Source organism: Aythya marila (genome assembly GCF_965140915.1).
Source record: "Aythya marila genome assembly, chromosome: 3".
Classification (NCBI taxonomy): domain Eukaryota; kingdom Metazoa; phylum Chordata; class Aves; order Anseriformes; family Anatidae; genus Aythya; species Aythya marila.
Window position 1 is genome coordinate 22,532,296 of NC_139044.1, and position 21,511 is coordinate 22,553,806.

At 41.3% G+C, this 21,511-nt stretch overlaps 1 protein-coding gene across 4 annotated transcripts; it reads right to left on the bottom strand.

Moving 5' to 3' along the window:
- Positions 1-6,319: 6,319 nt before the first annotated feature.
- Positions 6,320-21,214, bottom strand: TLR5 (toll like receptor 5). 4 transcript variants are annotated; one of them, XR_014317237.1, is made up of 4 exons: positions 19,978-20,125; positions 16,073-16,172; positions 9,389-12,848; positions 6,320-6,335 (listed from the first exon to the last, which is right to left on the bottom strand). XR_014317237.1 is itself a non-coding variant. In XM_082757304.1 (3 exons), the coding sequence occupies exons 2-3, from the start codon at positions 16,123-16,125 to the stop codon at positions 10,262-10,264; spliced, it is 2,640 nt and encodes an 879-aa protein (XP_082613430.1). In that variant the 5' UTR covers positions 16,126-16,172; positions 21,105-21,214; the 3' UTR covers positions 7,173-10,261. The 4 variants fall into 4 exon arrangements, 3 of the variants coding, with proteins under 3 accessions (XP_082613430.1, XP_082613429.1, XP_082613431.1); XM_082757304.1 differs by lacking the exons at positions 6,320-6,335; positions 19,978-20,125 and adding an exon at positions 21,105-21,214 and having other exon boundaries at positions 7,173-12,848; XM_082757303.1 differs by lacking the exon at positions 6,320-6,335 and having other exon boundaries at positions 7,173-12,848.
- Positions 21,215-21,511: the final 297 nt, after the last annotated feature.

A 21,511-nucleotide genomic window follows, 5' to 3' on the forward strand; every position in this document is an offset into this window, starting at 1 on the left:
TAAAAAGGTGCCCTTGGCAGCTACCAGTAAGTATGCTGGAGCTGCGTAAGGACTGCAGCCTCTTATACGTTTTTCTTCCTCAGGTTTCTTGTGACTGGGCAGCCCTTTTCTCTTCTGATAATGTTAGGACTGTGTCACATATGCTGGCATAGTGGAGTCATGCAGAGGAAGTGTCAGACAGGGTTTGTATCTGTGTATTTTATAATGCTGTAATGTGAACGCTAACCCTCTCTGTATATGTGGGCCCTTCCTCCACAAGACACAGTATGGGCAGTGTGCACCTTGTGGTCAGCCAGCTGCAACCTGGCCTGCCTCTCTCTGCAGGGACAAGCTAGCAGATGACTGGATCAGTCTTCCCAAAATGATTTACTACAGCTGCTCTCAAGCATTTTATAGGCCTTCCTTTTTATCTCTTAGTTGCAGGTAGCTTATTCCTCTCCCACTAAGTGTATGGTACGTATTCTGACTGCACACATGTCCTAGTGTGGAAACTGCCAAATCCTCTAAATATTGTAAAATTCCAAGACCCAGTCCAAGACTCTTAAAATAGCACATGTCTGAGCAAACTTCCTGTTCTTTTTTTTTTTTTTTGTTGTTGTTGTTGTTGTTGTTGTTGTTGTTGTTGTTGTTTTTAAACAGCCTTCTGATGTGTGTGTTGGGGTATGAATGGAACTGCGGATTGCTCAAGTGTCAAGGGGGTGAATGTGTATATACCCAAATGAGAATATTATGAATGAATCTCTTCAGAGTAGAACACTGATGAAAAGGACACTGTTGGCGAGAACAACCACAGAAGTATGAGCAAATACTCGAAAGGAAGAACACCCAGGGGGAGCGGGTTCCCACTTTCTAGAGAACTACATTATTTTATTTTCGTAAGTCATTCTAAATAGGAAAGATTTTCCAGTTTTAGCAAAAACCCAAACCAAACCAAACCAAAAAAAACTCACCTGAAATAAAGCCTGCCCTCAGTTAAAGTTCTTCTGGGTGTGAAGATAAGTACCGCAGAAATGTAATTCCATGACAGCAGGACAAGCAGAACTCCCTTAACAGGGGAATAATTTTTTTAAAGTTAAGCTTTTGTCTGTCATCTTTATTTACATTGCTCCATCATTATGATACTTAGAAGCTTCACAATTTTTAATTTATTTACCACTCCAGCACCCTCAGGATAGATGGATGTGCTAGTTTCCCCATGAAAAAGACGAAGAAACAAGGCAATAAAGATGGTGACTTGCCCAGGATGCATTCAAAGTTGAATTTGTCACCCGCGTTTCAGGTTATTGGCTTCTCATACCATTCTCTACCTTCCATTTAGTCCTTGCATCTATAGTATGAAAGGATAGTGAGTCGCTAGGGACTGTGCCCTCTGTAGTAATGCAGCTCCCCTCTTCCTTCACACTGGAAACTTCCACTAGCTTCAGATACAATTTTCTTGCTTGCTTTTCCTTATCTTGGTTCTTCATCTCTCAGATCAGACTGCAGATCTTATGCAAGCTGTCTTTCCTTGCATTAAGTGATTTGTTTCCCTCTTCAGCCAGGACTTAGGCTAGGAGAGTTGCATAAAAATGTGAAACAGGGCAGAAATCTTACTGGGCTTTTCTAAAGCCTGCTTCCAGTTTTAGGAGCAAAAAAGAAGAAATTCCTTCATTATTTAAACTCTGTCATTCTCAGCTAGAGTCTGCTTTCCATCAAGTCAGATTCCAAACTACTCCTGACAAAGAACTGTATAAATGTGAGTGAAATTCAACTAGCTTTATACGCATCTACCACCAACTCCCTGCTCTTGCTGGATATGTCCTTGTAGAGTACAGAAGGGTCTTGGTAAAAGTATCATTTTAGATTTCTCTTTATTCGCAGGATCTTGTATTTTTCCTCCTGGCAGGAGTTCTGCCAGGGACAACACTGGCTGCTACAGTTGAAGGTTGTGCTGACACCTTAAAAATCAGGCCTCTGGCAGGAAAGGCATAGTCCAGACTTCAGAAACTTCCTAGCTGAGACATGAGGAAGAGTTATGATGAATCCGTGAGCTTTCTCAGAAATCTGGGTAATTAGTGTGGTAGACATACCCAGGTAAATGGCTTGTAGATCTTTCCTAGCTCGTAATCACCATACACATGTTCCTGCCATGCAGGATAAGTGGCTCGCAGAACAGGGTAGTCCTTTGTTGGGTGGGTGCAAATCCATTTACAATAAAAGATGCTCCACAGTATGGAACTAGAGAGGAGACAAAAAGGAGTTGCAGAGCAGTTGAAGTTTTAAATTAAAGAAGCCGACACTGAGAACTGCAAGATGTTTTCATCACGAGTTGGAATGTGCTCTCTTTGCAGTTTGTTGTGTTATATGAGGATTCTGTTTGCTCCACTGCACTCCATGCAGGCTTGGTACAGCCTGATAATGCTGTTCTTATATTCTGGAAGCTTGCAAAAAGCAAAAATATAGGTGATCAACCCAGTGCAATGACTGCTCATTGCTCTTGTTTTTTGTTTTGTTTGTTTGTTTGTTTGTTTGTTTTCAAGAAGCTGGTGAATTGGTAAAGATTAAGATACTCTGAACAGCACTGTAGCATTTGAAACACTAAATAGAGTGAAACCTCTTTTGGTACTTACTGATATTTACATACCATGTAATTATTATTATCATTGAATATCCTGATTTCCTTTCTTTGAACATCATGTCTAAACAGGAAAAACTAACCTTCCTGTTTGGAGAATTGTTAGTTTCAAAAGGAATACATTTTTCTCTCTTACTTGCAGCTTTCAAAGATTTTATTTTTAATACAAATGGAAAAGACAAACAATAGGCTATCTTAAAGGAAGGAAAACCGCATGTCTGAAACAAACATCGTCTGCTATGAATAGACAGTTGATAGTCTTTGTGTTGCAAAATAATTCATGTCACACCTATATACTGACTTTTGCATATCAGGAAAGGAAATGTAGACTTATTTTTGGCATCTGTATGTACACAATTCAGAAAGCAAAGGCAAAGTTAGAAAGGGAAGTGAATCCTCCTGTCAATCTCTGTGCAAACAGCAAGAGAGAATCAGTGAGGAGTCGTATTGGCCCAACAGTAATGCCTACAGATACAATACATGGTTGACTAACAAGGCTAAATTTAATATTTCTGGTACTTGCTTGGCATTGAGTGTTCTCTGTGGTTTGTGTCTGTGCTCACAGTGGCCTTCTGGGTAAATCTCAGCTCCTAAACTTTGCTTTTGCAACTTCGTTTTGTTGAAAGAGATGCTGGTTGAACAGCATCTGCAGTTCTGCTCCTCTGTGCGGAATCCAGATGGCTGCCAGGAGCAGCACAGTGAAACTAAAGACCAAGATGCTCAGCTTATCTTTACAAGGGACAAAACAGAAAACAAGTAACTAAAAGATGCATGTGCAAAACTGCTTGTACCCAGAAGCAGAACAAACTCTTTGTCATCCCACAGCTACCTTCTTGGAGACCGACAAACAGCCTAATGAAATAGCCACCATCAGAGGCCTTGTGAGAACTACTGTTGTAAGTTTGTCTCTGAAGCTTTCATATTGTCACTTTTTCAGATCTTTTAGTTGCAGTCAAGGCCAAGAGAGATCTGGAAAGCCCAGCCTGTGTCATCTTCACCACCTTCCTTAAGCTGTTCATTAATCAAAGTCTGATTAATTTTCTCACACTTACCATTTAAATGGAGGTCCTGAAGTACTTGAGTAATTTCTAAAAGCATTAGTTCTTGTATTCATGACTACATGAATTTCCACCTCATTATCATAGAAAAAGTGTTAAAATGTGGTCTTGTAGGGTCAAATACCAGACATTTATAATTGTTTTCTAATCTGTGGTGTTTTGTTTTCTTTTGTTTTGAATATCAGACTCTTTATTTTGGAAGCCTTATTTCATATAACTGCATGCTTGTTGTTGGCAGCAATATATAGTGCAAAGAAACCTTGCAAATATAGCTAGTGCTAGTGCTAATTCCACTCAATCTGCTTGTTGTACGAGAATTCTGGTTAATCAGGTTTGGATTCCCATACCCTAAAGATGGGTCTTATCATAGAATCATAGAATGGTTTGGGTTAGAAGAGACTTCAAAGATCATCTAGTTCCAATCCCTCTGCCATAGGCAGGGACACCATCTAGTAGGTCAGGTTGCCCACAGCCACATCCAACCTGACCTTGAGTTCCTCAAGGATGCGGCACAAACAGCTTCTCTGGGCAAACTGTTCCAGTACCTCACCACTCTATGAATAAAGAATTTCTTCCTAATGTCTAATCTAAAACCTACCCTCTTTTAGTTTAAAATCATTATTCCTTGTTCTATCAATACACTTCCTGATACAAAGTTTCATGATAAAGAGATTTTGTTCCTTGTCTTATCTGTGCTTGCTTCAAGTTTCCACTTTTCATGGAATGGAAGTACCTTTTTAATGGCAAGATGCTTAGACTGTTATATGTGCTCTTCCTAACTTTGGTGATCTGCCAGATTCACATGTGCTGCTTCTGCTCCACTTGCAGTGTTTTCTCCTCCCACTCCTGCCACTCACTTGTGTATTGCTCCTCATCTCTAAGTATTTTGCCATGTATGGGTCTTGCTTTGTGATTTAACTGGACTGCTGAAATTCACAGTTCCAGTGAGAAGAGAACATGTTAAAGCCATTGTAAAATAATCAGTACCACATGAAATTGAGAAAGTGGTGTACAATAATCTGAAACCCAGATGGTCTCTGGCAGTGGGAAGTAGGAGAGCTGTAATGCTCAGAGAGACTCAGAAGTCAAAAAATGAGCTGAGTTAATGATATTGCACAAGAAAAAGAAAGGCAGTGTGATTCTGAGCAATGTATGGATGAGTGTCCCACTCAAGAGAATGAATTCTCTATAGTCTTATCTGTGGTAGCATTCTCCACAGCTACTGTACAGCTATTGGAGTGGGAGCAACAATGGATGCTAACTGTAAATGAACAAGGTGATAGCTCCAGCAGCATGCTGAACAGTGTCTGAGGAGGGATTTGCAAGTGGGATTAGTAAATATAACTGGACAATACTTTGGTAAGCCTAGTGTGCATATTGGATGGGAAGGGAAGCAGAAGCCTGGCTTCACTGGACTCTGACAAGTTTGCTAGCTATAACTCTTGAACCACTGCATTGACTGCTTCCCCAGTTAATGTTTATAATATATGTTGCAACGGTTGAAGCAGGGTCTTACTATCAAATATCTCAGCTGATAGCATGTGGCACTAAGTCACTGTCTGAATATTCCATGTGTTCCTACTGCGAATAAATTCACCAGCTTCCATCCTAATAGCTTATTTTAGAGCCAGTGTCACACTTCACACTCTATTCTGGACACTCTCCAACAACAAGTTAATGTCTTTCACTGGGGAAGGTGAATAAAACCAATGAGAGTATCCTTAACTAAAGAGCCATAAAATTCTAATAGAGCAGTAATGTTCCCGGTGAGCCTTAAGGGAATCTGAGCAATAGCTATGAGGTTGAGGCTCAATGCATGACATTAATTCATCAAACATAGTCATTCTCCATTTTTGTACAGGATACCTTTGTGATTCCTGCTGAGCAGAGCAGTACAAAGTCTGCACAAGCCCTTTCTTGACAATTCCCCTGGCTTTGTCATTTAAGAGGAGGTGATTCCACAGTAGTGGTGATTGAAGTCCTATGATCTATTTGAAGTCATTTTTTTCATTGGATAGGACAGACTGTACCAGCTGAGACAACTGCATTTGTTCTGAGTGTCTCAGGCTTGGGGTGGTTTCACAGTGAGTAAAAAATGAAGTTATTTCAGATTTCTTGAAAATTTCACACTGGAATTATTCATATGCCTATCCACCATTCCACAATCAGGAACGGTTCAGTAGCATGTTCTCCAAAAATCTCTTTACTTCCTTTTGCCAATCCGTTGCACTAGAATTTGCAAGGAGCAGATGGAGGCTGTGCTACTCATGTTTCTAAGATGCCTTTGTGGTATAAGGATGTTTTCCCAGCTGCTCCTAACAGTTTTACTTTCTTTATGCTTCCAAAATGGTATATATATCTATCATATGGAGGTATGGGACAGACAATGAAATTTCATCCGAAGGTTTCATTACCTTTATGTAAAAAGTCAGAAGACTGAAGTAAATGTGAGTTTGATCTAGCCACCTTCCACCAGTGCCATAAGCAGTAGGGAGAAGCATTTCAAACAAAAAAAAAGCAAAGACTTTGTTAAAACCATCTTGGCTTTAGTTCCTGCATACATAGGTTAGCTGAAATAAATTTTAAGTACCTGAAGTGATAGGAGTGTCTGGTAAGTACACAATAAGGTCCTTACTGGAGAGGGCTCTCAGTTAACACTTGACCTAAAAAAGTTTTGTGACAGTCATTCAAATATAATTTCTTAAACATGCTTTTAAAATTCCCATCTCTTACACTGCATACAGATCCATCACCTAGACCTGCATGTGATCTTCATTGTACAGATTGATTCCTGCTTTGGCTGTCAGTAGCTTGGTAAGCTTTTATTGAATATATATATATAACCTCTGACTGAAGAGAATGTCTTCAAATATTTGCACTGGCTGGGGAAAATAGAAAAAGTTGGATGCTTTCAGAGACCTGTAAGAAATGCACGGAGTGGTGGCTTTAGTTACAGCCCACGGGGTCTCTGGGAAGCCGGGGCTGCCAGTTCTTTTTCTGACTGTGCAGCAGCATTTCGTCCCTAATAATGTCAGCAGCTGCAGAGGACCGGAGGCAGGAGGAGTTTAGGACAGCCTTAGCTGTTACCCAAGCCAACAGCGACACCCAGGGCTTCAAGAGCACAGTCCCGTCCCTTTTCTTAATCCTCCTGCCCCATGCAGACAGGAAATTTTCCCAAAGTTTAGCCCTTTTCTGTTCCTGAATGACTACACCTATTGAGAAAAAAGTAATATTTTGCTGTAGCAGTTGTATCAATAGAAATCATGCATATTATTACATTGAGAGTAAATTATATCAGTCACAGGCACTTCGTTAGTTGAAGAGCTGCGTTCTCATGAAGCATATTGTACTTTATTGCTTCTGTGAAGATAGTTAAGGTGGTACTATTTGTTTGCAGCTAAGGTCAAGACAGCCAGTTTATAAACCTGTCCATTCCTGCTTCTTCGCTACAGTGAAAAATTCACCCAACCCATACTGAACTTGTTTTGGTAAGCCTTTATTGAACACATGTATAAAATCAGACGAACAATACCTTCAAAGACTGTGTCACAATCAAAAAAACTGGGTGCAGGTTTTATAACAGTGCACAATTGTCATTGTTTTGGCTTGGATAGAGTTAATTTTCTTTGAAGAGGATTGTATGATGCTGTGCTTTTGATTTTCAATGAAAATAGCGGTGATAACACACTGATGTTTTTAGTTGTTGCAGAGCAGTGCTTGCACAGAGCCGAGAACTTTTCTACTTCTCCTGCTGCCCTGCCAGTGAGGAGGCTGCGGGTGCACAAGGAGACAGGAGGGCATGCAGCCAGGACAGCTGGCCCAAACTGGCCAAAGACATATCCCATTCAATATGATCACAGAATCACAGAATGGCTCGGGCAGGAAGGGACCTCAAAGATTATCCAGTTCCAACCCATCCTGCCATGTGCAGGGACACCTCCCACTAGACCAGGTTGACCAAAGCCCCATCCAGCCTGGCCTCGAGCACCTCCAGGGATGGGGCATCCACAGCTCCTCTGGGCAACCTGTGCCAGGGCCTCACCACCCTCTGAGTATAGAATTTCTTCCTAATATCTAATCTAAATCTCTCCTCTTTTAGTTTGGAATTATTCTCCCTTGTCCTCTCATTATCTGTTTGAGCTAAGAATCACTCTCCATCTTTTTTATAAGCCCCCTTTAAGTACTGAAAGGTTACAATGAAGTCACCCCAGAGCCTTCTCTTCTGTAGGCTGAACACCCCCAGCTCTCTCAGCCTTTCTTCATAGGAGAGGTGCTCTAGCCCTCTGACCATCTTTGTGGCCCTCCTCTGGATCCTCCTCTAACAGCCCCGCATCCTTCTTGCATTGCAGGCCCCAGACCTGGATGCAGCACTCCAGGTGGGGCCTCGCAAGGGCAGAGCAGAGGGGCACAATCACCTCCCTCAACCTTCTGGCCACTCCTCTGTTGATGCAGCCCAGGATACAGCTGGCATGAATCCCTGGGCTGCAAGCACACACTGCTGGCTCATGTTGAGCTTTTCATCCACCAGAACCCCCAAGTCCTTCTCTGCAGGGCTGCTCTCAGTGACTTCTTCTCCCAGTCTTTGCTCATGCCTGGGATTGCCCCAACCCAGGTGCAGCACCTTTGCACTTGGACTTGTTTAACTTGGTTCACATGGGCCCAAACCTCAAGCTTGTCCAGGTCTCTTTGGATCACATCCCTTCCTTCTTTGGTATCAATTGCACCACTCAGCTTGGTGTCATCTACAAATTTGCTGCACCGTCTCTTGAACAGTACCAGTCCCCAGACAGACCCCTGAGGGACATCACTTGTCACCAACCTCCACCTGGACACAGAGCCATTGACCAACACTTCTGGGTGTGACCCTCAAGCCAACTCCTTGTCCACTGAATGGTCCACTCATCAAATCCTTCTCTCTCCAATTTGGAGACCAGGATGTCAGGTGGGACTGTGCCAAAGGCTTTAGAGAAGTCCTGGTAGATGACATCAGTCGGTCTTCCCTTGACAACTGATGCAGTCACTCCGTTGTAGAAAGCCACCAGATTGGTCAGGCACGATTTGCCCTTGGTGAAGCCATGCTGGCTGTCTCGGATCACCTCTTTGTCTTGCATGTGCCTTGACACTGCTTCCAGGAGGATCTGTGCCATGATCTTGCCAGGCACAGAGGTGAAGCTCACCATATTATGTTCAGCAACAAAAGCTGGGGTAAAGGAGTAAGAACGGGACATTTGGAGTGATGGCATTTGTTTTCCCCAGAAACTGTCAGGCATGATGAGCCCACTTCCTGGGAGTGGCTGAACACCTGCCTACTGATAGGAAGTAGCAAATGAATTCTTGTTTTGTTTTATTTTGCTTGTGTATGTGGCTTTTTTTTTTTCAGGGGGCTTTGTTTCAACCCATGAGTCTCACACTTGTACCTTTCCAATTCTCATCCCCAACCCACCTGGGGAGAGTTAGCGAGTGGCTGTGGGGAACTTCAGCTGCTTGCTGAGGTTACACCACATTAGTGACAGCTCAGACTTTTATTAAAATGACCCTGAGCAACCTCCTGAAGATATACACCTGAGCAAAACAGTGATAAAATATTGAGAGGGTAAATAGACAATTATGATTCCAGAAAAAATATTTCAATAGAACCAGAAAAAAAAAAAAAACCTTAGAGTTGATCAGGACACAGGATGTACAGAGAAAAACCCAAATGACACACAAAAGTTACCTTCATTTTCCACCCACAGAATGTGAAAACTGCCTAGTGGATACTGTACTATTGGCCATATCACTGGTGTACAGCCCCTGTGGCTGCTGAGGTTTTCGAGATGGTTTGTTAGGTTTTCCAGGCTTGCTTCAGGTCTGTGGGTGATGCTCATTTCTCTCTGTAGGGCTGGAGGCAGCTCAACTGAGAAAGTGCCAGACTGAAACAGCAGCAAATGAAGTAGCTCAATGACTGTAGTTTTACCACCAAACAGAAGTTGTGGAGGGGAAGGGGATGAATGAAATTCATAAGTTGTACATTGCAGTTGAGAAGCTGTGGATAATTTAATAGAGAACAAATAAATAAGATCCGTGCAACACCAATTTAAAGCATAAAGGTGTAAAACACTAATGCTACTTTGAAATAGGGCATGAAAACTTACTGAGTTGAGAAAGCACAGGAGCAAGTAATCAATAAACCAATGATCACATTAGGCTATACATGAAAACATATGTGGGTCATGTACAGTATAATGGACTCTATTTTAGGGGGAAAAAAAAATGGGCTTCCTCCTCTCACTGAAACAGAGACCTGTAAGTATGTAGCAGTCTGTAAATAGTATTAAGTTGTTTGAAACTAAGCATCCAAAATGTGAGAAACGTGAGGCATTTGTGATTCATTAATTTGTCTGAAAATGGGTGCCATAGTCCATAAAATAATTGCACTTCCTTGTATTTGCTGGTTGCTTTCAAGTTGTTTCTACATTTAGTAGGATTAAAACTGAAACAGTTTTGTTTCTACCTGCTTCTTCATGGAAGAACGAAGCAAAGCTTCTGTTTCTTCCTGCCCAGGCACAGCTAGAAAGAGGACATCTGGAAAGCCACAACCCATACACTGTCAATGTGAGAGTGTCGCTACAGTCTGCAGCTCTATACCATCGACATTCCTTTGCACTTTTTTTTCCTTCAGAATTTGGTAAGAAAGGTTATTTAAAAACCATTCTATATCTTGATAATCTTCAGGCCATCGCAGATATTGACTCCTTTGTAAATAGATTCGAATTGGTTTGTGCTTCATCAGTTGATACTGAGAAAGTGACCCAACTACTACCATAATGAGGACATCTTTCAGATCACTAAAGTACCTGCTCTGGGCAAAATTAAAGGCTTCCACACACCACCCATCTTTGAGAAACTGTCTGGTCACAATGCAAATTGTTTTTCTGCTGTTCCAAATGGCATCACGAATATTGTTGATATGTTCTTCCCCAGGCATGAAATCTCGTTCCTCAAAGCACAAGGTAAATCTGTTTTTATCAAAATACTGTGAATCCAGGTGCTTTAGCAAAGAATTCTGGACCCATTCAAAATCATTTTTGCTGTAGCACAAATATGCATCATACTTGTATTCACTTGTACCTGCTGCTGGTGGATGGCTGTCTATCAATTGTTTTGTGATAGTTTTATACCAGACAAAACAAATCCCCCGACAGCGAGTAAAAATGATGACTGCCATTAAAAACATTAGAAGGGTGGTGGACGTGAAGATGAATACCGAGAATCTGAGTGTCTGCTGGAGTTCATCTTCATCGCAATCATGTGTCAGAAATGATAGTGGTTCCCCTGCCAACACAGGTGGGTACACACAGTACCTGTCAAACTGTGAGCCAGCTAGAGTTACATTGGTTTCATTTAGCCACACTAGTAGGCTCTTTAAAGTACAATCACAGACATAGCTGTTATGTGTTATATCCAGAGTACTCAAAGACATAAAGACTTCAGGCTCAGGGGAAAAAAGATGGTTTCCAGACAAGTTTAGGTGTCTTAGGCTTTTTGGAAAAATCCCAGGAGAGAGATGAGACAAGAGGTTGGAAGCCAGATCAAGTCCTTCTAGAGATATTAGGCCACTAAAAATTCCCTGTGGAAGAGCATTAAGGTAGTTGTTGTTAAGAAGTAGAACCTGAAGTTTGGACAGTGGCCTGAACACATCCAGACATGAACCTCTCTCCCACACAAGCTGTAACATGTTTTCTCCTAGATCCATAAAAATTAACTGATTGTTTTCTGTAACAGTAACGCTTTTCTCACAATAAGAGAAGCGATTCTGTTTTAAGAAGATATACTGCACACCTGGAACTTGGAAAATAACATACAGGTCACCCAGATCTGCCAACCAATTTCTCTCTAATACAAGATACGTGGCAGCTATTGCTGTGTTAGATATAGACATTAACTTATTTTCACCTAAAGAGGCATACATCAGACGTGGAAAGGAAGGGAGTTTTTTAATGGCATTGTCTCTCAGATTGATTATTTTCAGATTTACTAATTTACTGAATGATTTTTGACCAATCATGCCAATATGGTTTTGCTGCAAATCAATGTACATTACACTATGTAACCCCTCAAAAGTATAATCATACAGCTCACCTAAAAGATTACTTGAGAGATTGAGAGTTATTAGTTTTCCCAAGCCAAAAAATGCTTGCTTTTGGATCTGATTCACCTTGTTTTTGAAAAGGTTTAGTGATTCCAGATTACCAAGGCTTTTAAAGATTAATGAATTGAGAGAGAAAATGTAACCATTGGAAATATCAAGCACACGAAGATCACTTTTTGCTAGCCCTGTAAATGTATCACTATCTGGATTTTTTAAGTTATTGTATCCAAATCCTGAGCCCATTGTATGAAAGCTAAAACTTAAAGTATTGATTGGAGTCCCTTTAATGGCTGTACAGAAATGCTGGACTTTCTTTGTGCTCCAGCCATTCTGACTAACGTCCAGTAAGTTAAAGGTAATATTTCTGAAAGGATTTGGGCATTTGGCCCAGATGGTTTCAATAATCTTATACAAATAAGTATCACTGAGGCTAAAAAATGAAAAGTGTTTTCCTTGGAAGCTGGTAAGATTGCTTTCACACAGTTTGGATATGTCATTGAATTTCAGGTTCACACTTTTCAAGACTGTTAGATTATAAAACAAGGAATGAGGCTGAAGTTTTGTTATTTGGTTTCCTGAAAGATCCAATTTTTCTAATGAGATCAAATCTTGAAAGTAGCGCTCCTCAAGGATGGAAGCTCCAAGGTTGTTGCGAAACAGCCGGAGTTCAGTCAAACTTGTCAAGCCCACAAAAACATCAAGATCCAGCTGAAGAATCTCATTTCGTCCTAAGTCTAAAACACGGAGGTTTGGCAGGTTCCTGAAAGCTTCTTTTCCTACGATAACAGGTGAGACATATTGTGTTCCAATTTCCAAGTACAACAAATGCTCCAGTAGTGGAAATGAAGATGAATTCACTTCTCTGATATAGTTCAAACATAGCAAAAGCTTCACGGTGTTCTTTGGCACAGGTGGAATAGCTGTGAGGTTGCACGAACGATACATGGCAACTAGGGCTTCTGAATAACACCTTCTAGATGCAAATGTATTTTTAGCTAGTGATATTCCAAAAACAAGTACTAGCTGTTGATGTAACATCATGAATCTGTATGAAAGAAGTGAAAATAGTAAGCATTAATTCTGCTACTATCTGCAATAAGTGGTATAGCAGGTTTTTAATAGTTGTAGAATAGAAGACTAATGTCATGTTAAAAATTACTAGTGATTTGGATTTATCCTTTCTTTGAAGTCTAATAAGCATCATCTGATAGTCTCAGAAAATGGATCCTAAAGAGACACGAGCACCTCTGATACGAAAAGTAATTCTCCTGATCTACATCTTAAGGTCAGCACCAAAACCCCAATAGTTAAGTAACAATGTCTTAGTCTAGCAATTTAATTTGCATCATGAAAGTGACAACACTGGTATATTAGCTTAATTCCTTAATTGGTGATCCAAACAGGTTTAAACAGTTTGGATTACTAAAGTATAAATGCCTCATCCAGTCATCAGAACAGGGCAGGCCAGTGCTGCCCTCTCCCTCAGCTCTCTACTTGTGAGGACAATGATGCTATCTGGAGTGTAGGTTGCTCTAACACAGTAGTGCCTAACAGCCATGAAGTTCCTAAAAGGGGAACTTCATATGGGGCTCTGTAACTCTGAGATTAACCCTGCAATGTGAAATTGTTCTTGAAAGAGTGGTAAAATAGTTTTAGAATAGGCAGGTGCAAGGCTAACAGTGAAGGAAAAGAAAAATGTGGCAGCCTGAAAACAGTGCTGCAAGATGTGAAAAAATACATTTGCTGAACTGTAAATTGCTAAGTTATTGCAAAAAGGTACATAACATAATTTATGCAACCCGATGGTGAATATATTTATTAATTTATTCACACACTGGATTTTCCATGCGTTATACCATCTGTCGGCCTGTCTCAGACATAAATCTCTTCAAAGAAAGGAAAGTCTTTTTCGTTGAGCATGTTACAAAATAAAGCAAATTATTATCACTAAAGTAGTTGTTTGTGTACTGTAGTTAAAAAACAAAACAAAACAATGTTAGCTAAGGTTGCAACCATCTGCCTCTCCTTTTTAAACACCATTATTTGAACTGATTTACTGACTGGCAATCCAATGTAAGATGGGGAAAGAGAGTTGGGCTTTGACCCAGTAATTGAAAAGAGGTAAATCCCATTAATTATTATTATGATTTAAGCACACTGATTCTTTAAAGCACAAGTACAGAACGCTGTGCAGAATTTAGAACTTGAACTAAAAACATCTTATGCTTGTTGCTGTCATACCAAGTGCACAGACTTCTAGGAAATGAGGAAGTATGTCAGTAGAAACCAGTCTGATATTCACATTTCAAATACCAAAGGAAAGACCTAGCCATTTTTATAGACGCCACAAGTAAGAATTACAAGGTTATAATAGTACAGTTAAATCTCATTAACTTTGACACAATCTCACGGAACCTAACATTTTTTGTTGATGGTTTCAAAGTCATCAAGTTATACTGAAATTTGAACTCGCAAGCATCTAACCATTACGATGACTAAGATGAGTCTGTAAATTTCCACCTTAAGGGCTCAAATTTCAAGTGGGAAATACACACCCTACAACTTTGTATTTCATGTTTTTATCTTGTCAGTATTTAAGACAGTTTTGTGGTTTGAGTCAAGACCTTGTTCTTGAATGTGAAAGAGATGATGATAGATGGTGAGGATAGAGTGTTAAATTCAAAAGTTCTGGCATTCAAATTTAATTCTCATTTTGTCTCAGCAAATATTTAGGATTTGCTCCAAATAAAAGCAAATTGCAGGCAATAAGTATCAAAATTCTTTTAAGAGATTTTAACTGCATCTACAGGAAATTATCCATAATACTACAAAAAAATTATACTTTTTATCCTCTTTTTTGACTTAACATACACTGTTAAGGGGACATTTTAAATAGCCAGCTCTATAATATTTAAGTTCCTACAAGATATTGTAGGTTAGTAAAAGAAGACACAGCTAAACATATAGCAAGCAGATCATTATTTTACAGATGTTTAGATTCCATTCCAGGTATCTGCTCAAATGCTATAGCTGTTGTTTTTGTTTGTTTGTTTGTTTTTGTTTGTTTGTTTTTGTGTTTTTTTGTTTGTTTGTTTGGTTGGTTGGTTTGTTTTGTTTTGTTTGAGTTTTGGCAAAGTCATAACATTAGCAAAACTGATGACAGATAGAAAGTACTTTGGAAGTCAACATTTAATATAAATGTATACCAACTTACCACAAGAAAAAGCTCAAAAAGTTTAGAGTGGAGCTATGAGAAAACATTGTTTATTATTTTTAAATTAAAAAATTTAATGATTTTTACTAAAATGATTTTTACTATCAGAAAATAATTATAAAAAAAGGTAAAATATTTTTAACCACCTCTGCTTTTACATTTTATCTGCTTCTCTATGTTATTGTAAGTTAAAAATCTCTATCAATCTCTTAACAGTCCTAATACTTCACCTCAGCTCAGGTTTGGTGACAAGGAAGGTTTCATTTGTAAACTGTTTGCTCCCTCAATGTTTTCTGCAAAAGCTACTACTTTTTCCCCACAGATCTGGGCTCTTCATGAGCAAGAGCAAGATGCTAGCAGCATAATGCCTGTTACTGTGCTTGTGAAGACAGCAACAATTTTTAATTTAATAGAATCTCCCTATCTAGTACTTTGTACAACCCTTCACCATTAGGTACTTTAATAGCAATAATATAGGTACATTAGTACCTACAACCTTTTGGGAAGAGTATTTTTCCTACAAAATGACCATCATCCCATTCAGTTACATGCATGTTCCTGGAGATGAAGGATTGTATAAATGCTTAATTTGTTATTGAAAAATGGAGCAATGAAGTTTAGAGAACGAGAGCTCTGCATGTGGCGTTTTGTTTCTTTCTTCTTCAGTGATGTCAGAAGGGGTAAGCAGCAAAGGGAACGAGAAAAGTAGCAGGAGGAAGAGGAAGAAAAAACACAGCAAATGCTTTGGGGGTGGAAAGTCATTAGCAGGTAAGTTTCTAAGCAATGGAAAGAACTTTTACAATACAAGGTGAATCTAGATCTAAAAGCAGCAAGCAAATGCACACAGAATGCAAATATTGTAGTTTGTGTCTTGGACTCCCTAGGAAGTATGCATCTGGATCAGTGAAGGCAGATTCAGCTGCTTAGAGTAGTCTGGAACTGACCTATAACATTGCACTACCTTTTAAAAAAAAAAACTAATTTTTGTTACCATGGTTTTAAATCACCTAGAAACCTTCACTAGCACAGCAAAAAAGGAAGGGAATTGACAGTACCTGAGAGTGGATGTTGTAGTGCTGCCTGTCCTTCTCAGCACAGCTGTGTACATCTTAGGACATTGACAGAAGCGGTCAGTGAGCAAGGCCTGCAGTGTAGCTGAAAAGAGGAACTAAGACTGTCAACTTTTTCATGTACACAACTCAGGAAGAAGTTAGAATAACAGCTACTCCATGGAGAGTTGCAAAGCACTTGCCATTTCCCCTTCCCTGTCCCCAGCAAAAATGCACTGAGTCCACATAAATAAAGAATGGGTTACGTACCCTATTTTTCTCCTTGTTGATGGCTGAGAATGTTCACTTGCTATTTAAAAAGTGATACGAAAGGAAAATTTCAGTCTCAGAAGTGGTTTTGCACAGCTTTTAGTAGCATGCTTACTCTCCTCAGCAGCACCTCCTGTTTCTGCCACATAACCTAGGTCAAATAGGAACCAGCACAAGCCGGCTCAACTGATAGGCACTCGTGTACCCATGAAAATAATCAGCTGACCTAAATAGTTCTGAATTTTCAGCCAGAGCTTTTGGGGAACAAAACATCAGAAGTGCTGGCTAACTGGACAGGCTCTAGAGAAGAACGGTTTGATACAATTAACAACAAGCTTTAAAGAGTTTAAGATTTTTTTCAGTAACTCATTGCAGTGACCCTGATATCCTCCTATGGAGGATTTCCCTAGATGACGACTCAGTCAGTGAGAGGAGTTGTGTTACCCACCACAAGAACAGACTGTCTGAAGTAATTCTATACAGATGAAGTCTTGTGATCAAGAATACTCATAACTTAGGTCTGTGGGATGTGGTCAGCAGATAAAGACTAGACAGAGGTAAAGCTGGTAAATTTTTATTTAACTGCACGCACACACACACACAAGAAGGTTGCAAATAGTTTGCTCATGCTAACTTTCACAAAAACATCTAGGCCATTTTCTGTAGGCCACTGGATGACAGGTGAGTGTTGTGTATATATAATAAAGGTACCAAAAAAGTGCTCCATGAAGGCTCCCCCAAGGATATAAAGCTGTTGTCTTTTCACATCAGTCTCCAGAGGGTTTGTAACTGCTGTGCAAGGCTCCTTAACCTGAGGTGCACCAGTGCAATGGCTGCACGTACCAGGAGTAGTAGAAGGACATGGTGGTGCTGTGCAGGTTGACTAGCTGAAGGAAGGGCCTTTTGGATCAGATTTTGGGGGACTTGGCTGCCTATATGCTACTAAGTTCACATGAACAGAAAAATTTGCTTTTCCCAATCTCATTCTTCAATTCCTGGGTCCCTTCCTGCCATACAAATGAAAGAGCCTCTCTGTTCTGTTATACTTCTATATCCAGTCATGCCACAATTCCACAGAGAAGAGAGTCATTTCTACTTCTCAGAGAAGTGCAGAACAAGTTAAATATCCTTATCTAATATTCTTACATGATTTTCTTCACTCATGGCGACACTTATGGACATCTTCCTAAGAGACTAGTTATACACACTAACTGTAAAGGACTATCTGTATTTTTTAATTGGTAAAATTTCTCAGAACCTTCAAAAGACCTTCAATGAGCACCCTCTTTCTTTTAATCTCATGGTAAGCCTGCTGAAAAGGAGTTTGTGTACAATACTTACCTAGGCCATAATAGAGATCTTAAAAAATAAATCACAACCAGTAAGACTTTGTTCTTAGATTGACCAGATAAAGGACAACTGGTACTGTGAAAATACGTATTGTTGCTGTTATCCAATTAGATCAAATCTACCCACTGAAACAAAAATAAATAAATAAATCTCCAAGCTTTTGTCCAGGCTCTAAGCCATCCCAATATATGCATTTGTGCTCATAAAAACTTGCAATGTAAACAAACTGAACATATGGGACCTGTCTAGTCAATTACACCATAAAAAAAAAATATTAATTAGATGATTAATGAATGTGCACCTTTGAAGCCCCTGAGCCTCTCCCTTAAGCTGCTAGAACACTAAACTCAAATACAGCATTTTCCGACTTAAAATCAGAGAGCATATTATAAGGCAAGTGAGTACTGAGACAGTTCTTTTCACAGGTGGGGGACCTAAGTCAAGAAGTTATTATGTGATCTGACAGAGCAGAAGGGCCATAAAAACCAGCCACTGGTTTGGGTAATCAGAAGCTACATATTGGATGTAATTATCTAGATCCTATTCATCATTTAGATTCATTTTGATATCCCCTCAGATTATAAGATGAGATGCAGGCATGCACACTTCAGAGAGCGTGATTCCTCTATTCTTCTTCTGCTATTACAGTTCTTTAAAACAATGTGGTCTCCAGAAGGACAGGGGAAAAAATTGAACATACAGACTAAAGCATGCTCTGGTCCATTTCTCTGGGGGACAGGAGTAAACCAGATAGACAGAAGAGGGAGTGCTGCAGCCCCAGACTCCAGCTCCTGGAACTGTTTTGAGTGTCTCCCTCCTGAACAGAGGCAGCCTGCTTTTCTGTGCTTGAGCAGCCAGCTGGGTGGTTATTGCAGCGAAGGGACCCACTGCTGGGCACTGGCCCATCTGTCAACCCCAGGCAGCCCAGGCTGCTCTGTCACTGTGTCTGATAGGGGATGACGAAGGCAGAGAGAGCCTCAAATAGCCTCGAGAAGAGGACCAGCAAGGTTTCTTACTCTCTTCCAGGTTGTAGAGAAATGAACTTCTCAAGGCTTCAATGAGGACAGTGAAGATTCCGTTTTTTTCAACTAACTGCTATGGTTGCTTCCCAGCAGGGACACTTGCTCACTTGCACAAAGTGCTTGTGCTCAAGAATTCTTGTCTCATACCCTGAGTCCATCTTGACTTCTTTTTCTTTGAAAGTTAACATGTGATAGCTGCCTAGTCTAGACTAGAAACCACTCCAGTGAAGCAGCATTTCCCTTGAGAAACCAAGAAACATAGCTATTGTTTTGGGCTGTGTTTCTCACACAGAGGATTTAGCTCAGGGACAAAAGGGCCTTTTTTTTTTTTTTTTTTTTTTTTTGTGTGTGTGTGTGTGTGTGTGTGCGCGCTTGCAGGATAATTAGAAGCAGCCAAATTTAAAACTGTCTCCTGGAAAACGTCAAAGAGATCATAGGAAGTAACTATCAGGAATGACAGCTGAGTTGGAGGTTGCAATTTTAAACTTACAGGAGGCCAGCTTTCAGAGAATTGACAGAAAACCTTGGGGAAGGGGCAGTGAATAGAGAAGCAGCATTCAGACTAACTCCTAGGATCACAAGCAGAATTTGGTATAGCCTTATCTACAAAACTAATCTTTTTATAAAGCCAAGCAGCACTGTCATGCCAATGAAATTGTGGCCAAGCATAAAACAGCAGTAAGTAGCTGAAGTCAGCAAACATGACTAAATGGCCACTTGGAAGGGAAATGGCACAGTAGCCACTCTGTCACTCCTGGGACCCAATCTGGGCAGAGTATTTATTAAAGAAGTTTTAGAAGAGTGTGGAGACAGGTGTTGATAACAGATAACAAAGATGTTTGCTTTTGCAAGTATGTTTAAAAAAAGCAACCGATAGATAACAAGCTGCAAATGGCCAGTGACAAAAGAACCACAAACGTCTTGCAAGGCAGACAACTGGTCTGCCCAGCATTTCAGTTAAGTTAAAAACCTCCTCCCCTCTTTCCTGGAATTGGGATGTTGAAATGATACCTCTGAATTTCTTTGCAATAGGTCTTAGATTAGAATAGGTTTGAGTTAGCTCCACCTCATCGGTGGAGGAGCAAAAAACGTGGAAATTGCGCTCACGAGTGCAGGTGACATAAGTTTATGCTGCAGAACCTGCTGTGCGAAGGAGACATAGCAAGCAGACAAGGCAGAAAAGCCAGGAGACTACCTGAAACAGTTACTGCATTGAGGAATTCTCCAGTATGCCGCACCACCAACCCTTTCTGTAGTACAAATACCTACCTATTAACTGTGAGCACTGGTTATTTTCATCCGGAGGCACTCTCCTCCTCTTCTGTTGCTGCTCTTACACCTCAGTGAATAACATCCAAGATTCATTGAAGACGTGTTTCTGTCTAATGGGGGGGATGCTCTGCACAGAGGCCGAAGGAAGGGGGGAAGAGATCCGACCTCAGCACATTTTGCACAGCCTGATGACACAAATGCTCACCCAGAAGGCCTCCCTACAGAACAGCCTGGAGACTTTTCTTGCCCTTCCTGTTACATGTAAGCTGGTTCCTGCTTCTTGCTGTCTCAATCAGCTTCTGGAAGTTCTTGCACAATGACATAGCTTCAAAAAGAAGCCGAAGAATGGCAAGAAACCTGTTGCCAGTCAGGAGGAAGGAAGGCAGATGTCCTCAGGCGGAGGACACAGCTGCGTTAACTCTCCCATGCCCTGGCTGAATGCTCCCAGCAATAAGGCATGGAGTGGAGTGTACACACAGTGTGCGGTGACAGCTGAGCATCGATCTCATTTTAAACCAAATCGGCAGCCACTGCCTCATTTTGGACAGCCACAGCTAGAGGTACGCATCAAAGCACTGCAGAAGGGGGCTCCGAGCTGGGCGCCCGGCTCGGCTCTGCTCGGCGCCCCCCTGCCTGCGGCTGAGCCTCCACTAGAGAGGACCCCCGCGGCCCCCAGCTGCCCCCACTCACCTCCACCTCCACCTCCTCCGTCCCGTCCCATCCCGTCCCGGGCACGGCGGGGGCTGCGGGCAGGGGCTGAGCCGGGAGCCCAGCGCCGGCCGTGCCCAGCACTGGCAAGGAAGCAGCAGCGGGGGCCGGGGGTGTCGGCGGCGCGGCAACGAAACCCAAAAGAGAGGAGAAAGACATCCAGGAGAAGCCGGGAGGAATTAAGCACCGGCAGGTGAATTAGCTCCAAGGGTGGGAGTCCCGACTGGCTTCCTGCGGGCGGCCGCTAGGTGTCGGGAAGGGGATCTGGCTTCGCCCGGCTTCTTCCGAAGAAGCAGTTTAATGCATAAAAGGCGATCCCACCGCCTCACCTCAGTCCACACAGCGCAAGCTGCTTGGTGCCTGAGCTGTTCCAGCTGATCTGCCAGTAGAAAGACCCCCACACCCCCGTCTCTTACCTCCAGCACTGCTTGCCCTGGGATGTGCGCTGCCTCCAAGCAAAGCCTGCTGCAAGCCGCTGACCCTCTGCTCGCAGGCTTAGCCCGTTTCCGACGGTCAGCCTGTTCTGCCTCCTTCATTGCCTTACACGAAGCTGATTTATGTGCCTGTTACGGTAATTCTTGAAGAGGAATGTAAACAACAGGAATGAAAAGAGGTCTAAAAAAGAAATGACGTTTTTATTACGTATTTAGATACGCAGTAATTTAAGCTTTTATTTTTCACTTAAAGACATCTGGAAATTGATGCTCGTTGTAAAAGTGCTTGTTTCTTAAGTTTTTCACTGGCCCAGCCAACTAACTTTTTAGCACACTGCTGCCTGGCCATACCCGCAGCTGTGAGCTGGGGATTTAGTTGCATTGCATGG

Coding starts and splice junctions, on each gene's coding strand:
- TLR5 (XM_082757304.1), bottom strand. CDS start 16,125: ATGTACACAGCTGTGCTGAGAAGGACAGGCAGCACTACAACATCCACT. Junction 12,849..16,072: donor ACTACAACATCCACTCTCAG/GTACTGTCAATT, acceptor TCTTTCATACAG/ATTCATGATGTTACATCAAC.